Source organism: Mauremys mutica, chromosome 2, assembly GCF_020497125.1.
Source record: "Mauremys mutica isolate MM-2020 ecotype Southern chromosome 2, ASM2049712v1, whole genome shotgun sequence".
Classification (NCBI taxonomy): domain Eukaryota; kingdom Metazoa; phylum Chordata; order Testudines; family Geoemydidae; genus Mauremys; species Mauremys mutica.
The window spans coordinates 255,153,379-255,171,110 of record NC_059073.1 but is presented as its reverse complement, the minus strand read 5'-3'; the positions used below and the strand labels follow the sequence as shown (position 1 = coordinate 255,171,110).

The 17,732-nt window shown below is 42.8% G+C and overlaps 2 protein-coding genes across 5 annotated transcripts in view; one reads left to right on the top strand and one right to left on the bottom strand.

Annotated features, from left to right (window-relative positions):
- Positions 1-1,146: 1,146 nt before the first annotated feature.
- Positions 1,147-10,536, top strand: C1QL3 (complement C1q like 3). Its single transcript, XM_045005772.1, has 2 exons — positions 1,147-2,158; positions 7,740-10,536. Exons 1-2 carry the CDS (start codon positions 1,571-1,573, stop codon positions 7,917-7,919), a joined length of 768 nt encoding a protein of 255 aa, XP_044861707.1. The 5' UTR covers positions 1,147-1,570; the 3' UTR covers positions 7,920-10,536.
- A 168-nt stretch (positions 10,537-10,704) lies between these two features.
- PTER (phosphotriesterase related) overlaps positions 10,705-17,732 on the bottom strand; it is a 28,837-nt gene continuing 21,809 nt past the window's right edge. For 3 of the 4 annotated variants that reach the window (XM_045005768.1, XM_045005771.1, XM_045005770.1), the window contains exons 4-5: positions 15,713-15,853; positions 10,705-11,572 (exon numbers count right to left, since the gene is read on the bottom strand). In XM_045005768.1, coding sequence (XP_044861703.1) covers positions 11,362-11,572; positions 15,713-15,853 — 352 coding nt within the window. In that variant the 3' untranslated portion in view covers positions 10,705-11,361. Of the gene's footprint in view, positions 15,606-15,712; positions 15,854-17,732 lie in introns of all 4 variants that reach the window. The other variant, XM_045005769.1, reaches the window with a different exon arrangement.

Sequence of the window (17,732 nt, the reverse complement as noted above, 5' to 3'; positions counted from 1 at the left end):
GCAGAAGTATGATTTGGGAATCAATTCTGCTTACTTGTTTAAAGGGCGCTTTGTGCAGCTTGTAGCTTTGTTAACTTGGTAACTTGCTTAACATCCTCTGTGGGGAGTTGGCCCCAGTGTGACATGCGGGCTGGGCTTTCACCTACCCACTCAGAGCAGAGGTGCCCACCAGCCCCCAGTGGGGAGAGGAGGGGAGAAAGGGACCCTGCCATCAAAACTTATTACCTGTCCCTGTTTCTACCCGGGACAGCCCCTTGCCTCGAGTCCTGGGGTAGGCTGATTTGCATGAGCGGGAGCCCTTTTCACAGGCTTGGTTCCTTAAAACTCCTTATTGTGAACCAAACGGGAGCTGGCTACAATGTGAAGCAGCCTTGGACAAGTCACCAAGTAGATCGTTTAATTTTAATTCCAAGAGCGAGGCATTTCCCACGAGCTAGTTCTAGGGGTGTCAGAAGGAACATGCCCGTGCTCTAAAATCCGTGGGAGCAGCTAATCTCCTTTCGCCTGAGCGGAGGGAGGTGTGGTTTCAAATAACTTTCACTCGGACAATCAGGTGAAGTGGGAAGCCTGGTCCTTGGATGAAAAGTGATATTTCCAATCCCGTGCTAATGTGGCGGGGGAGAGCTCGGGGACCCATTAACCAGGAGGTGGGGGTGACCTTTCCGTCCTAGCTCGGTGACCTGCCAGGTCTCCAGACCCTGCTCTTCCCCTCGGGCTGCTCCGGAGAGACTCTCGGCGCCAGGGAGTGCTCACGATTTCACTGTTCATCCGTTTGCAGGGAGGGAAAAATCCCCACACTGGCAGGGTGATGCCAAACTCGGTGTGAGTGGGAAGAGCGGAGCAGCTGCTGGAATGAGATGCCAAAGCAGCTCCCCTTTCCCCTGCGCTTTTGGGTGCCTATAAATTGCTTCGGCGCCTTCGTCAGCCTCCTCTTCTCCTGGCAGGTGGCAGGCGGGCAGGCTCCAGCGCTCACTCTGTCGGCGGCTCCGCACCCGGCCAGCAGCCCCGCAGAGCGCCCGCGGGTGCGCGTTGCAGGAAGGAAGCAGGAACCGGCGAGGAGGGGACCGGGCCGCCGCCGCGCGGGGGGATTTTTCCTGCGCTCGTGCAAGTTTCACCAGCCGGCGCTGCCTTGGGAGACTTGTTGTCGCTGCAGAAAAAAAGGAGGGGGGGGGCAGGAAAGCGGGGCGATCGCGAGGGGCGCGAAGAGGCCGGCGCGAGGGAAAGTTGATTCGAAGTGGCACCGTATGCAGAAAAAAAAAAGTCGATCGCCAGCAGGAGCATAAAAGTGTGAGCGGCTCCGGCGCGGGGCGGCAGCTCCCTGCGCGCTAGAGCAGCGGCAGCCACAGGTGCCCGGGGCTCAGACTTTGCCTTGCGGAGCGGCCGCGGGCGCTTCCCTCGCCGCAGGAGCGGAGCCGGGGGGCTCGGGCCCGTCGGGGTGTTTTCGGCTCTGAGGAGGTCCCCGCCAACCAGCAAGATTTTGTCCAAAAGCAGGCAGGAGGATCGCCCTGCGCTGAGCCGGCTGGTGGGCAGCAGGCGGCGGCTGATCGCGGCCGGCGCCCTGGGGGTGGTCATGGTGCTGCTGCTGGTCATCCTCATCCCGGTGCTGGTGAGCTCGGCCGGCACCTCGGCGCACTACGAGATGCTGGGCACCTGCCGCATGGTCTGCGACCCCTACGGCGGCACCAAGGCGCCCAGCACGGCGGCCACGCCCGACCGCGGCCTCATGCAGTCCCTGCCCACCTTCATCCAGGGGCCCAAGGGCGAGGCCGGCCGGCCGGGCAAGGCGGGGCCCCGCGGGCCGCCCGGGGAGCCGGGGCCGCCCGGGCCGGTGGGGCCCCCGGGGGAGAAGGGCGAGCCCGGGCGCCAGGGCCTGCCGGGTCCCCCCGGGGCGCCGGGGCTGAACGCGGCCGGGGCCATCAGCGCCGCCACCTACAGCACCGTGCCCAAGATCGCCTTCTACGCCGGCCTCAAGCGCCAGCACGAGGGCTACGAGGTGCTCAAGTTCGACGACGTGGTCACCAACCTGGGCAACCACTACGACCCCACCACGGGCAAGTTCACGTGCTCCATCCCCGGCATCTACTTCTTCACCTACCACGTGCTGATGCGGGGCGGCGACGGCACCAGCATGTGGGCAGATCTCTGCAAGAACAACCAGGTGAGCGGCCGGGGCCCGGGGCGGGGGGAGGCCCGGGGGCATCAGGGACGGGGTGGGAGTCCGTGGGCATCAGGGGCCCCGGCGGGAAGCCCGGGGGCACCAGGGGCCGGGGGAGTCCGGGGTTTGTATGGGGGGGGGAGCAGGGCAGACCGGGATCGGACATGGAGGGGGGCCCGAAGGCAGAGGAAGCAGATGTGGGGGATCCCGGAGAGGGGCGACGCGGGGAAGCACCGGCGGGAGAGGAGAGGAGAGGAGGGAGCGGGAGCCCGGGGAGAGGCGGGCCCGGGAGGGGGGAGAGGGGCACCCGGCGGGCGTGCAGGGGGTACGCAAGGGCAGGTCCCGGGGGAGGGGCGGTGTCGGGCCGCTGCGGGGAAAGGCCCCGAGAGGAGGCCTGGCGGGGAGGGGAGGACACGGGACTGGGGGCGTTAGGATCCAGGCGGCCCCGGGCTGGGCCTGTCCCGCCCCCTTAGGGCCGATGGGGAAACTCCCCCTTGGCTTCCGGGGAGGAGGCTCGGGCCCTGCGGTGACCTCGGGGGAAAGGGGATTATTACAACGTCCCTTCTCTCCCAGCGAGTCAATCCGGCTTTGCTCCGGGGGCCCTGCAGCGGGAGCAGGGCGGTGCCAAACCTGGGCTCCCTTTGCCCTCGTGTTCCCCACCCAGCCCGGCCGCCCCGGGCACGTCTGCCCAGGAACGGGGCGCGAGGGAGGCCGCCGCCCCGGCCCAGCGATGCTCTGTAACACCCCGTAGGGCGCTGAAGTGACCGCGCTTGCGGCGGAGTGAGCTGGAAACAGCCGGGGACAGCGCCGTGCACAGCCGAGAGACTCTGACGAGCACGTGGGGGAAGCGATTCCCTTCTGCGCTCCGCCCCCACCCCACCCCGGGGCGGCTGGGGCCGGGAATTGCTCCTCTCCCTGGGCAGCACGGCCTCAAAATGGGGGGGTCGTGGCGGGGAAGCAGATCTGAACTGTACCCTGGGGGGCTGCGATCAACCCCCACTGCCTGCACGGATGCTCCTCTCTCAAACGCCCAGCCCGGGAGGCACAGAAAGGCGGGGCCCGAGGGGGTGGCCGGAGAAGCCAGACGCCCTGAGAGTTTCTGTGAGAAGACACAGGGCAAGGGATTGGGGAGACGCGAAATACACGGGAAGCCGACGCGCAGTAAGAGTGTAATGGGAACAGGCCCCGCTGGGGAGGGGAAGCGCCCCCATCAGCAGGAGACCCGGCCACTTACTCATTCTGCTAAGAGCTAAGTAACCACGAGACAATTCGCATCTCCCGCGTGAAACATGCAATAAATAGAAACGACCGGACACGGTACCGGGGCGATAGGCTGGCAGCTAGGGGCTTTTAAGGCACTGTTGACAGAGCAGGTAATTTATTATTCTGGCATAATTCCCCTGTTAAAGAACTTTTATAACTAAGAACATTAATATTAGCTACAGCCTCCCCATTAGTACTTTCTTAGGTACAGAGAGAGCAAGAATTGTGGCTTTCTTCCAAAAATGTAACAGCCAAAGCAAACATGAAACAACCCTCGTTTTTAGGGCTCAGAGTCTGGGATTCGCCATCTTTTTCTCAGGAACACCGAAATATTCGACATAAGGAAAGCTCTTGAGATGTTACGGTATGCAATACAGGGAACTAATCCATTTGAATTAGTCTGAATGCTGCTACTGCCGAGTTTGTGGAAATGTTCCCTGTAACTTTGCACCTCTTTCCTGTCCGCCGAACGAACACACACACACACACACTATGCTACTATAGTTTCTAAATACTATTTATATGAACTAGCGCACAGGGAACCATACAAGCGTTACTACTGTCCTACAAGTCATTCAGTATAACTATAAACTGTTTCCTACCCCAGGACTATTCTGGGACTAGAAAGAGAACCGACACCGTACCTGAAAATTTCTATACCACTATGTAAAGAATTTCCCTCTAGTCAATTTAAAATGTTGCAAGGCTGATGCTGTCAGCTAACAGAAAGCGCACTCTGCAGCTTTGCTGCTCTCTGTGCAATAAGACCCTTGTCTAACCCATGTGCTGGGTTAGTCCATTATTTCTTGGCCTGACAGGGACAGGGATTGTTCTCATAAAGCTGAAATTTGGGATTCCATGTCACTATGCCATGGTCACTATTCCGTGTCGCTTTTCGGATTAAAGTCCCCTCCACCCCCCTTCTGAAAGGCACAAAAATTAAGCTTAAAAATGTTTAACACTCCTGTCCAGCGCAATCTCACTGTACCGTAACCAGACGCGAGCCGTTTCACTTAGGCACTGTGGTGAATGCAGGCGCACAGATGGAAGCATCAAAGGCCAGTAAATTAATCTGATATGCCACTTAACCTTTTGTTTATGGTTTCTCAGAAGTACTGTGGAATGGAGTTATGAGGACGTCAGCGGCAATTAATTAAATTAGCAAATGTCGACCATAAATACTGCGTCTGCAGCTGAGCCCGCACTATTAAAACAGTGTTAAATTGTAGTACAACCGCGCTGACTTCTTCCTATAAAAGCAATGCTGTGTATAGTCTATAGTGAGTCTACCGTATCTGCGATTAAATCATGAGCCTATATTTGGGTATTAAAACGTATTAAGTATTTCTCCCACTACCTGCTAGAAGTAAAATAAAATACCACTACAAAGTGAGGCATGCAATGAGAAAACCTAATTATAGATAGTAAATTGAGCCTGAGACTAACCGAAAAGATCCCAACAATTAATAAACTGCTTCAACCCCCTAGAATGACTACACAGACAGAGCTCACGCTGAATGAGAGTCTTGTGTACAAGGGATGTTAATTTTTTTCTTATCTTTATATGTAAGATGAGAAGTGGTGGTTAAGCTTAAATATCAGGACTCGGTTTATTTGAAATTAATTAGTAGTTTTAGTGCACGGGTGCCTTTTTAAAAGTGTGATTTATTCGTGAAACCCTGGTGGGTGATGCAATATGATAGTTAACTTCCTATGGTATTTGTGAAAAACCCTGGACATTATAAAATGAAATCGTTAAAAAGGGGTCTGAGTCCGCCCTAGATGGTGTTATATATTCAATAGTATTCTCTAAGGGGGGAAATTGCTATGGGGGAGAGGGCATGATTTATAGGAAAAATCATCCCAAAGCAATGTATATTAGGAAGCTCATGGTCTCCAGTGTAACACATTGCCTTCCTTAATAGTTATAGAGCTTAAACACAAGAAGTGCTGAGATCACATTGCAAACACATACCAGCTAAGCAATTTCAGTGTCCCAATGTACCTTTATAAAATGATGAGGTGGGCAGTCATGCAACTTATAAAATGGATACTACATTAATGGTTTAATTTTGAAATACATTTACACTCTTAGGGCAGTACACTTAGGAGTCTTCTGAGACTATTTTCATAGGCTTTAAAAAGAAATTACATTGGCTTTCCCAAACAAAAGAAGAAAAACCCTTAAGGGTAACACACTGGACTGTGGGACCAAGTTAATGCATTGACAGGGCTTTGCCGCTATACACAAATTAATACAATCTGTTAGATTATTTTTAGGTTCTCAATGTCTAAATCGTTCTCTCAGTACAGCCAATAAGTACTCCTAGAGTCTTAGCAATGAAATGTCCATTGCTGTAGCGAATGTTCGTCACCCATAACGTCTTCATAATGAACACCTTTAATGGTAAAGCCAATAGCACAAATAGTTTGTTATTGTACAGCAGATATACTTATTCATAACAACACAGGTATAAATATTAGATATATCCAATAAGTAAAATTTAATTGTGCCATGAATGGAATGTGTGGGTGGGTGGGGGTAGTAATTTAAACAATTCAATTTACCAATGTGCAGGGCATTAATTCCCTAGAAAAATCATTTTGTTTCACAGATATTAAAAAACAAACTAACTGTGGCCACATATTTATTCCCTCTTCCTCCATTTATAGTAGCAATAACAACCTCTATTTTCTATGGAGGAGTATTTCTGGAGTTAATGGCCCAAAGCCATCAATTCTGCCCTGATGGTCATTAATCCCTAAACAATGTCCCGTGCCTTGATAGTTATTGCTGCAATAATGGTCAAAACAGATCATCTCAATAAACAATTATACATGTGAACCAATGACTCCTATATTAATGTATTCCTTTAAATTTGCACATTGTTATGCAATTATAAACCTTGTAAGCTGGTCTCACCCCTGCTAGGTGATGCACAGAGAATTTTTGCTGCTTAAGCTTCATAATGAAATACCTTGAGATCTAGAGTGCTAAAGAGCCTTCCTTTTTAACATTTCAATATTAACGTGGGATCATGCCACATGAAAATTTAATCTGAAAACCTATCATTTAAACTTTAAAAGGGATGCATGGAAATTCTGGACTTATAGATCATTTTTTTTTCAATTCTGAAGATAAAAATCCCACGTATTGTAAGTCAAGTCATGCATTATTACTTACTTCTGGTTTGCAAAACCACTAAATCACTTACTGCTCTGTATAACTATTCTAGAATAGGGCCAAGCAACAAAGATGATGTGCTATACTAAAATAAATCACATACAAATCAGTTTAAATATTTTACAAAGCAGAACTAAATTATAGTTAAATGATTTGAAGGATTACCTTTACTTGAGAATGCGACATTATATTCGTAGCTCAAAACTGACATACAATTTGATATTGATTATAAATTCCTTTCAGTTTGCTAATAAATTCCTTTTTCTTTGCTAATTATGTCAAACTCAATTAGCAGCCAAACAGTAAGAAGGGAGAAATGTTTGCGTTAAAGTAGTATATTCAGTTTTTAAAAAAATCAAATATCTGAAAACTCCATAATTCATCTTAAAGTACATGCTGATGTAATTTTAAAATTTGTATCTTTTAGACTGTACAGGAGTTAAATGATTAAGTGAAATATGTGGCAATAACAAAATTTCCTACTTTGGATTGGATTGTTTACCCACTAGTATTTTTTTGTTCTTCAGCATTTCATTTAGATTTTGATTATTTATTCAGAGATAAATCAACTACAAGGGTTTAAAGTTCATTGGCAGCAAAATATTTTATTTCTGTGTTTTTGCAACACAATCTGGTAACTATTATGATCAGAACATTTCTGAAAAACTCTACCTTGATACCTGGGGGTGACAGTGATCTCATGTCAGTTAAATCAGGAGTAGTTCCACTGGAGTTAAGAGTTACATCAATCTAAAAGTGGAGTGAGCCCATAATCAGGTCCCTGGAGTCTAGCTATTTTTTTTTTTTTTGAGGGGCGGGGGGAAGTCCATACGAGCAAAATAGCTGGAGATGTGAGAGTGAGCAGTTTCGTATTACTCAAACAAGCCATGTGATAATGATTTGAGTTAAAGTATTTAGCCTACTTCCAGGAGAACTTGCTGCTACACTGTAAACCATTTCTAGCAACGGCAGAAATAGTGATGATATTATTAGGGGAAAGCTGAGAGGTGTATAGGCACCTTTAAAGTGGCACTGAATGTGTGCAATGCCTTCTTAGGCCATGTTTTAATTACACCATGCAGGAAGAATGTCCAAGTTTCGTAACCAAACATTTATGTTTGCTTTTGTTTTACATAGGTTCGAGCTAGTGCAATTGCTCAGGATGCTGATCAGAACTACGACTATGCCAGTAACAGCGTGGTTCTTCATTTGGAGCCAGGAGATGAAGTTTACATAAAATTAGATGGAGGAAAAGCACATGGAGGAAACAACAACAAATACAGCACATTTTCTGGATTTATTATTTATGCTGACTGATTATGAGTCAAAAACTAAGCTTGTTCTTCTAAGAGATGGATTCATGTGGCAAAAGCCAATGAATCAAGAATCCAGCGGATACTGACCGTGGGACACCTCAGTAGTGGGGGAAAATCAAATGCTACCTGACTCACATCTGTATGACACAAAGAAACCTTAGATTAAAAATATATATATATATTTAAAGCAAGTTAAACAGATGTGTGATCCACTACCGCCAAAGCAAATACTTCTTATTGTTAGTGTCGATGTGAATGAAGTCCTATATAGATCACAAATTTTTATAGGAAAATCTAAAGACACTGAATTATTTCTTCAGTATATATGATACTTCGATGTATTATGATCTTGCTGCTTTATCCATACGTCAGCTTTGGTTCTTGTGACTTACCCGCTAACTATGATGCTAGGAGTCCACTCATAGTGAGGAATGAGTTTACAATAAAAGGAAGAGGTAATTGAAATGCTTCTTCTCTCCAAAGGAATTGTTTGCCTTGTACTTTTGTTATCCTTCTATCTAGAACTAGAAACTAATAAGTTTAAGCCTTAACTCTTAATTTCCCTGCTTTGTGAGTGTAGGTCAGGCCACCTGTTTGTTTAGTTTAAATTTCCTTTCCCTCCCCTTAATTGTATTCTAAGAGAGACAGACAGAAGAAACAATTCAAAGAAAATATAAGAGATGATATAACAAACTGCCTATATTTGGACCAAATCCTGGGTCCACTGAAGCCAATTGCAAAACTCCGATTTGGCCTTTAATATGTAAACAAATTAGGCTCTTAATTTGTAAACATGTGTAAATACATATATTTAGACAATTTAACAAACCCATTCTTGATGGTTTGTTGTGTAAATACTATTTTAGCAAATCTAACATCCACACTCCCAGGCCAGGCCAGGCCAGAATAATTTTTTTGCTGCAATTAGTCTTCAGTGTAAATCTGTAGTTACTACTTTTGTTTAACAAAAGATTATTTATGACTTGACATACTACAAAGAGTCAACTGGAGTCATTACATAGAACATTGTGAGAAAACCACTGGCCAAAATCCTGCTCTGCTTATTTATGCAACCAGTCTTGCTGAAGTCAGTGTGGATACTTGCATGAGATTGGGATTTGGGCCCCATGTAATGATGTCATCACACAGTACCTGTTACAAGGTATTGCATTAATTTGTAGTATGGTGTGACTGAAATTAACAGATAAGCATATTACCAAATATGAAAACCAGTTATGCAAAGAGAGAAACAGATTTTCAAATGCAAAAAACTGTGTATTAAAACCTATTTTTCTTATCTATATCTATATCTATATATATCTCTATATCTCAAAAAGGCTTACTCAGTATAACAGACTAATGGCTTGGAGAATTACATTGTAAAAACATGCTTTTCAGTTATAGTTCTACAAAAACCTTTTACAATCAGTAATAGCAGCAATATCAGTAATACCTCTATAAAAAGGAATTTTATTTAGAAATTATGTTTTTGTTTTTTTAATTGCTCCCATGTCGATACTTGCAAGTTTAAGTCTAAAGCAAAATTATAGCAGGAATACATAACAGAACCTTTACAGCAGGGTCAAAATAATTACAGAGCTTCCTATTGTAATGCTGATGCAGTATAGATCTTAGGTTACATTCACGGCAGAATAAAAATACTATTTGTATAAATTGCTATGAAGTAGTGAGAAGCCAGACCTAGTTTTTCTGTTTTACATAATCTGCCACATGCAACCTTCTCTAATCTACCAAAGGAAGGGGACAAACTGAGATTTGTCATATACTAAAGTGTCAAATATCTGCCATAATTAAAGAAAAATATTTTCCCCTTTGATTTTTTGATAACTTTAAGATAGAGATTTTAAAGATAGAAAAATCCCCCTAAAAAGCATTTATTTACATGATTAAGGCATTTCTTACACAGACCATATCATTCGTCTGGTCTGTTCCTCCTTTGGACAGCTGTTCAATTAAAAAGACATGATGTGCCATCAGTCTATGCTCAATAAGAGAATCTCATATGTAACATATCTTGGTTCTCAAGAGGGAGAGTTGTGCTTCATAACTGCCTTTTTTTTCTGTTCCCTCATTATATCACATCAGTTTGGTTAAACATTACTAATCTCATTGTAAAAAAGACAACAACCCATATTCATGGGGTGTACTGATTATATGCAATATATTTTATAATGGACACATAGTTGACTTCACATCTACTCATATCACAACTGCTTTTATTGCAGAGGACCACCGCTACAGAGTGGTTGGCAGCAAAGCCTTGGAGATTTCTCATATAGGTATCAAATAACAAGGTTTCAAGCAAAAAATAATTTATAACTAGCAATGCACATTCACCAAGAAGTGACCAGGAATACTTCATTACCACAGGACATCAAAAGCTGGACACGTGAAAGAATAAGCTGTTGAAATGAGATTGCCATTGCTAACACACAATCTTTTCTTTGGATAAATAAATATCTACCCCTGTTTTGGTCTAGAGGAAAGACCAAATATTTAAATGAAAAACATATATAAGGCAAACATTTCTTTTTTGAATCATATCTTGACAAACTGATTTGTAAACTGATTAAATGATGGCCTTTGTTATAATTGTAACAACCCATTAAATTGTATTATGTAATATATTTGCACTTGTGGATTTTCATCTTTTCAACATCAAGCTGATTTGCATGACATTTCATATTTTCACTTGCAAGTTTCCAAAAGTTCAAATCAAAATTTAACATAATTAAAAAAAAAAGACTTCTAAAACATGAAGTTGGTAGTGGTCTACAAATTGCTTTATTAAAATCTATTTTCCATGTATTCTTTTACATTTTCATTTAAAAATAATCTCTACAAGTTGTTAATCATGAGAGATGCAGTACCTTTTTTGAAATCACGTTGTCTTCCTTCTGTTATTCTGTTTTCTGCAGTAGCTATTTAAAAATGCCATATTCTTTTTCAAGCATTAATTAAAGAACAGCAGGATAATTAACAGGATCATCAATATTACAAGGAACGTCAGATTGCTCCAGAGGGGGGCCATTTAACTGGAAACATTTTGAATTTCTTCAAGTAGTTAAGCTGATGCATCTTTAAAAAAATTATAATCCTGAATGATAACTAACCGTAGTATTAAATCTGCTCTTTGGAAGCAGATATTTCAATATTTACTTGGAAAGATTCTGTAGTTGTGCTCAAAACAAATAACTCATTCAGGACCAGATTATTAGAGGTAATCAGATGGAGATATAATACACAACATTTTTTGTTCTAATTAAAAAGGGAAGTGATTATCTGCTCTTTGAGGGGTCTTATGAACATCACACAAGTTTTCCTCAAAAGAACCTAGCTTTAAAATGACCACTCTATTGAAACAAATCTGAATTTTTCTCAGCAAGCTTCACATACAAGATGTGAATATCTAATCATGAGCCCTATTTAAAAGTCAGCCACTGTTTTGGGTTCTCGATCAATATCTTATCAATTATATTTTGGGGTATGCCTCTTGTTAGCATTTTAGGAACAATGTTTTTGAGGATATGTGAATATCCATGACCTCCATATTTCATCAATCGATTCTTAGTGTGCATATCATGAGCAATTACAATTCTGTCTTCATAGCCTTCATCAATTAACATCCGGATCCTGCATAAAAGTAAATACAAAGTATGTCTATCAGTTAAGAGTTCATACAATTCTGGAAGTAATACAGAAATAATTAGTATTTAAATATTTTACAGGGACATACCTCTAGTCTGTATTATAAATGAAATGAACTATTTCAGGGTCTTTAAAAGAAACAAGCAGACATGTTTCTCAAATATACACAAAAGATTAAACTCTCCTAGATCCACTTTAGAGAGAAGAAATCCCTTTGGAAGCAAGACAGTGTCACACATCTGGAACGATGGGTGGGGAAAATCCACTTTGCCAGGATTTATTACACTGTTTTGCAGTCCTACTCCATCAGTGGTAAAAATCATGGATTTCAACAGGAGTAGGCCCGGTCCACAAGACTAAACAATCACTTCCTACATACAGTGTTCTTCAAATGATCATTTAACAGGGTTAATTCTTGCCTCTAACCTAATACAAACCATTTCCACAACTGTAAGAGCTCAGTTGCATTTGCACACTTTTTTTGAGGGACTTCCACAAAGAAAGAACATGGTAATGCACAGGGATTAGATAATTTCCAACCATGGGTCTTTCAGCTGAAGAAGCAAATCTCCTGAAGGATTTTTGCTCACTCTAAACAGCCCTTCTTAACAATACTGGTTTATTATTCTGCAATCACACAGGGAAAAGCAAAACCACAGGTGTAAATGGCTGTAGCCCTGCTGAAGTCAATCAAGCTTCTGAGGATCTGACCCAGATTGTTGAAGTTTATTCACAGAATAAAGTATGGGTGGATTACACAAATATTAACATTTCTTTAGTGAATTTCCATCTGGAATAACTGGGCTACAGACATTTCAAGTCTTTCAGAGTCACCAATTTCCATGAAGACAGATAACATCCCACCCTCAGCAGGTTATCTATGGAGAAAGTCAATTAAATGGCTAGTCTAGCAGCAGCTGTCTTTGCTAGTGCTGAAAAATAAAAAGTAATGTCAGCAATATCACAGGTGTAAAGGGCTAATTCCACAGTCCCTGTAAACAGATTTTGCACAATCAGAGAGAGGGCCAAGTTGGGACACACGATAAGCAGGTGGCTAATGTCTTTCCCTCTGTGGGTGAAGTTTGACTGGTGGATCTACAAAGATCACCTCTTCTGTGGCAGTGCAGAAGCAGCTTCATGAACCTTCCTCCATCCTGCCAGACTCTTCCAGTCAGCAGAACCACTTTGGTTCCACTCCTTTCAGCGTGCTCCTTCCACGCTTGCAAAATGCGGAGGGGGGCATGATTTGCCCCCTAAGAGAACAAAGGTAGAATTCTGCTGGCTGATATACCCTAATGGTAAGCGCCTACTATATCTTAAGGTTGTTCAGCATGCTTCTCTGACAGCCTCTACTGGCACAGAAGTGACTGTCAATGTGTTTTGGCCAGGTGTAGGTCTTGCTGCGTTAAGAGGCGACAATGTTACCAAGAATCCTGAGCTCCCACTAGCTTGCAACATTAAAGTGGAAGAGATGAATATTAGCAAAACTGGTGTTTGTTCATTGCGTATCATTCACATAAACCTTTCGATTCTACCATTTTTATTAGCACTTTGCAATTTTGATTTTTCATTATTTGAGAGTGCTTTGATCCCAGACAAGGAACATTGTATTATTTTGTCATTAGCAATATGAAAGTTCTTACTGTCAGCTTGGGGCAGGGGAGGGCAGGATTTATACAGAAGATTGGTTATAGGAAGATATGTGCATGCAGCTGGGTACAAATCATAATCAGTCTAAATCTGGTAAATAAGGTATGTTTTGGGACTTAGTGCCAAATTGGAGGCTTTTCGTTAAATACACATGCTAACATTGTAAATACTGTAGGTCTGCCACAGTGCAAGTACGTCCTCCATCCCGAAACTACATGCCAGTGCCAGATTGTGTACTTGATAGAGGATAAGATGACAGTGGCTGGATCTGTAAATCAAAATTTAGTACTAACCAAACCACCAGATCAGAGCAAGGAAAACCAGATAAAAGAAAGAGTAGGTAAGATGTGCCATAACACCCCCCCAAACCAATGAATAAACAAAAATTTTGAAGGAGATTATGTCAGAGATAATGACTGGGTCAGTCTAAGATCCAGGCAGTCCCAGAAATACAACTTCCCCCACCCCATAACTTTCCTAAAAATTGACAATAAATCTACGTCTGTTCATTAAAAAATAATTTTCAACATACTCTTTGCATAAACCTATATTATATATACATACACATACGTATTTATAGCTGTATTTGTGTGACTAGACATATACACGTATGTAAATTAATTCATACGTAAGTACTGGATCTGAACATGAATATGCTTGAAAATGTTCTTCTCTTTGAATACTTGTACAAACAAATGTAGGGGTCAAGTTGATACGTATTACTTTTTGTGGAATACAAATCAAATGTCAGCCTATTAGGAATCTGCAGAAAAACAGGAGGCTGCCATTGTCATGATGTTTCAAACGTGAACACACTGAAAGTACAAAAAACAGTTTAATGGCATTTCCAACTCAAATACACACACACACACACACACAAAACCAGAACAAAAGGCAATCTTGTAGTATTTCTTTTTATAAAAAGCCTGCTGCCACACTCATTCAATGCCAGGGAGCTAAGAAGGAACAGCTGTGGCTGGGTGGAGGGTATATTATGGATGAGACAAAAAATATTACCATGATTAAGGACAGACACATTACCCGGGCCCAGTAGAGCAATCCTTTTGGATGCATAGCTCCCAGTGTTTTCAATAAGAGTTCTACATGCAAAACAACTGCAGCACTGGGTGAATGTTTTGCAAGCCTATGTTAGAAAGGCCAAGTGTGAAAAACTGTTGTTACAACAGAATACGATTTGAGATAGCGAGTGCAAGACTGAAAAGCAATATATATAGAGAGAAGATTTCCTATTGTGTAAAACCAGAGATCTTTCAGGCACAGAGAAAGTCAAGTGCAGAATCAGACAAATACTTGGCAGAAAGAAAAGAGATAACAGTCTGAAACCAGACAAGAGAGACTGTGCAGCCAATGTAACAGAGGCAGCCCAGGCAGAAAAGTAATGTCCACAATAGGAGTTAAAGCTAGAAAGATATTTCCTATATTTCATCAAATGATCAGGAATCGTAAAAACCTTCTCATCAAAAAGTGAGGAGAAAAAAGTGTTTCTGTCCCTGGGAGAAAGAGGGGATGGCATCTTGTGATGTAGCAATCTGCCACTCGATTAGGAATGACACTGCTGACAAGTAGACACAGGGGAACCCACTCCAAACACAGCAGGAAGCCCCAGCCTGGGCAGATGGTACCCACCTGAGACACATACCTCAGGGGTCTGTCTCTTTTGTAACCTCTGGCAACACTTATACAGTATGCTATGCTAATACATCTCATTGAACCAAACTGGTATTGGAGACACTGATTAGAAGGAGGGAAGAGAACAAGAAGAAGTGAACATGAAGATCATTAAAGAGTTTTGAAGAGAAAAGAATTTTATCCCTTGGATAGGGAATGTGGTGGTGGTGGGAGAAGTGATAGAGGGCCCAGCGGATAAACAGATCATGCTGCACAGTGGAAGCAAAGGGGCAAATGCACCTTTCATGTAAGCAGCTGCAGCTCCATTAAGGCCAGTGGTGAATTTGGGCCAAAGTCTTTTACCCATTTATCAGACATTACAATTAGACTAGACAATGGATAGTAATAACACCTAATACAGGGATGACTATAAACGAAGGCCACACCTTTATGTAATCACATTTAATCCCTCACTTTGGAGACCAGGATGCTAAAAAAAAGAGCAACCACTGTACATGGTGATATTCAACTATTATACATACCTAGCTAGGTAAGAGACAGGGCTATATTTATTGTACTAGATGGAAGTACCAGCAACAGTAAACTACCATCATTTAGCGTATTGGTATGAGCAGTGAGCAGGACCATTTTGTGATGCATTTGAAACCTGCATACCAATAATTTTCATTTTCAGTAGCTAGCAGTCAAGTATCAAAGGGGTAGCCGTGTTAGTCTGGATCTGTAAAACCAATATGTCTGTTAGTCTATAAGGTGCCACAGGACTCTGCTGCTTTTACAGTAGCTAGCAGTGTTATTGTTTACACTTCATTGCATTGCACTAGGTACCTTGCAATTCTTTCATTGTCACTTGGCATATCACTTTCGGGATGGAAGTGGTAATAAAGCAATTCTGTACCAAAGAGGTCATACTCTAAGTAGCATCCAAGTTTAGCAAACTCCAGCAGTTTCTTCTCATCAAATATAGTCCTGCAGAAAATACAAAGCACAGTGTAAATGTGCATAAACAAGTCATCATCATAACACATGTTGGAAATGGTTCCAGGGCACCATGTTATATGGACTAAAGCATTTAAATATATCACTGGGGGAAATCTTACTTCCAAGGAACTAAAATATTTGATCAGGTTCACTGAGAAATTGAGCTACTGTTTGAGAAATTTAAGTTGTTAAATAATAATAAACCAACATATTATTCAGTCTTTTCCCACATCATTTGGGGATTCCATGCCTGTTAAAATATGTTAACATGTAGCATAACAAGTGCAATTATAATGAACTTCAATGAGAAGAAAGAACCAAGACACACATGCTTGATATCAGAAACTGTCCTGTCACACTCATGAGGAAGGAAGGTTTTGCTGTTTGTTTTTTTTAAATTCAGAGGGATGTTTATTTAAAGCCAACAGACTACTTATGTGAACAAGGACTACTTGCCCAAAACAGAGGTATCAGATCAGGCACTACATATAGGGCTCATTTAGTCCATTACTGAAATACAGATATATTTTGGGGTCGTCTTCTTAGCATATGTGCAACATGCTTCAGGTAACATGTGACCAGGATTCATCACTGAATTTGGTCTGCTGGTTGGCTTCCCCGGCGAGGACTGGGTACTGATGGGGAGTGTGACGTGAATGCTGATCCACCCCCTTCCCTTTGGGGTAAAATGCTGCAAATGTTTAACACACAACACTACGCACTGGTTTAGGACTGAAAACCCTACCCAACAGAGACTAAAGATAAGGTAGGCAGAGTGTAACGGCTCATACTGGAATTTCACCAAGATTCCCTAAGTTAACATCCCTATTCTTGCAAAACAATGTAATGGCATCTTGAAGTAGTCAAGCCCACAACTAAAGCACAGCACATTGCTGGAGCACCAGTTCAGGGGGAAGGGTGACAATTGGTGAACTAACGACTTCTGGCATGCAAGCAAGTCCTCCTTCGAAATGTCCTCTCTGAAGACCTCCAAGTAGGTTCTTCCATCTGTGATAAATTCCTCTGAATGATGCATTGTAAATCTACTGATACACTCATAAGTGAACTTTCTGCATGGAGGAAGCTTTTTTGGGAGGGATAGGGAGAAGGGGGGAGGGGCAGAAGAGAAAACATTTAACAAAAAGCAAAAACAGAAAGTAAAACAACAATTTACTTTGCAAACAATGTGCTCTATTCCTTTATTATAAGCACAGATATTTGCATTTAAATAAGAATGTTCACCTACAGCTTCTCCTTCTTTTTGATGCCACAAAGTCATTTTTCTCAGTTTAATTACATCATAGTCTGTTGCTATGGAAATGACTGATGTCACAAATTCAATATTATTACTTAACAGCAGAATCAAGTAGGAGGAACAGATGGGCTGAGAAAGAGAAAACCCTTGTTCAGACAAGCCTGTCACCAGCAGGAGTCTCAGTATTGTCAACTGTAATTAATAAAAACAAATTATTTTTAAATACATTTCACAGTTTACACAAGATAAGAGCTGGGCTTTCGAAGTGCAGTGCAGAAGGAGGAGTGGCTTACAGTGCCAGCCCTGCATAGTCCAAGGGGCTGCAGTAGCCAAGAGAATGAAGTTAGTTCCAGCGCAATGCCAAATTTCATAGGAGTAATGTCACAGCCATGAAAAATTATTTAAAAACAATTGTTAGTGGTGGGCTCACAGGGGACTATATATGTTATGATTATTAACATATAAAGCATTATCCATTACATACCTTCATGACATATACACCATTGATACTGTAACAGTAGCCATGGGTACCAGTGAATGTTCACCCCGTCATGACAGGGCACCTTTGTAACCTTAATCCCTGATAGGTGACAGTGGCCAGGAAATAAAAAG

What these genes read in the sequence shown, in the direction of transcription:
- C1QL3 (XM_045005772.1), top strand. Translation starts at nt 1,571, where the DNA reads ATGGTGCTGCTGCTGGTCATCCTCATCCCGGTGCTGGTGAGCTCGGCC. An exon ending in ATCTCTGCAAGAACAACCAG is followed by an intron (nt 2,159 to 7,739) that starts GTGAGCGGCCGG and finishes TGTTTTACATAG; the next exon opens with GTTCGAGCTAGTGCAATTGC.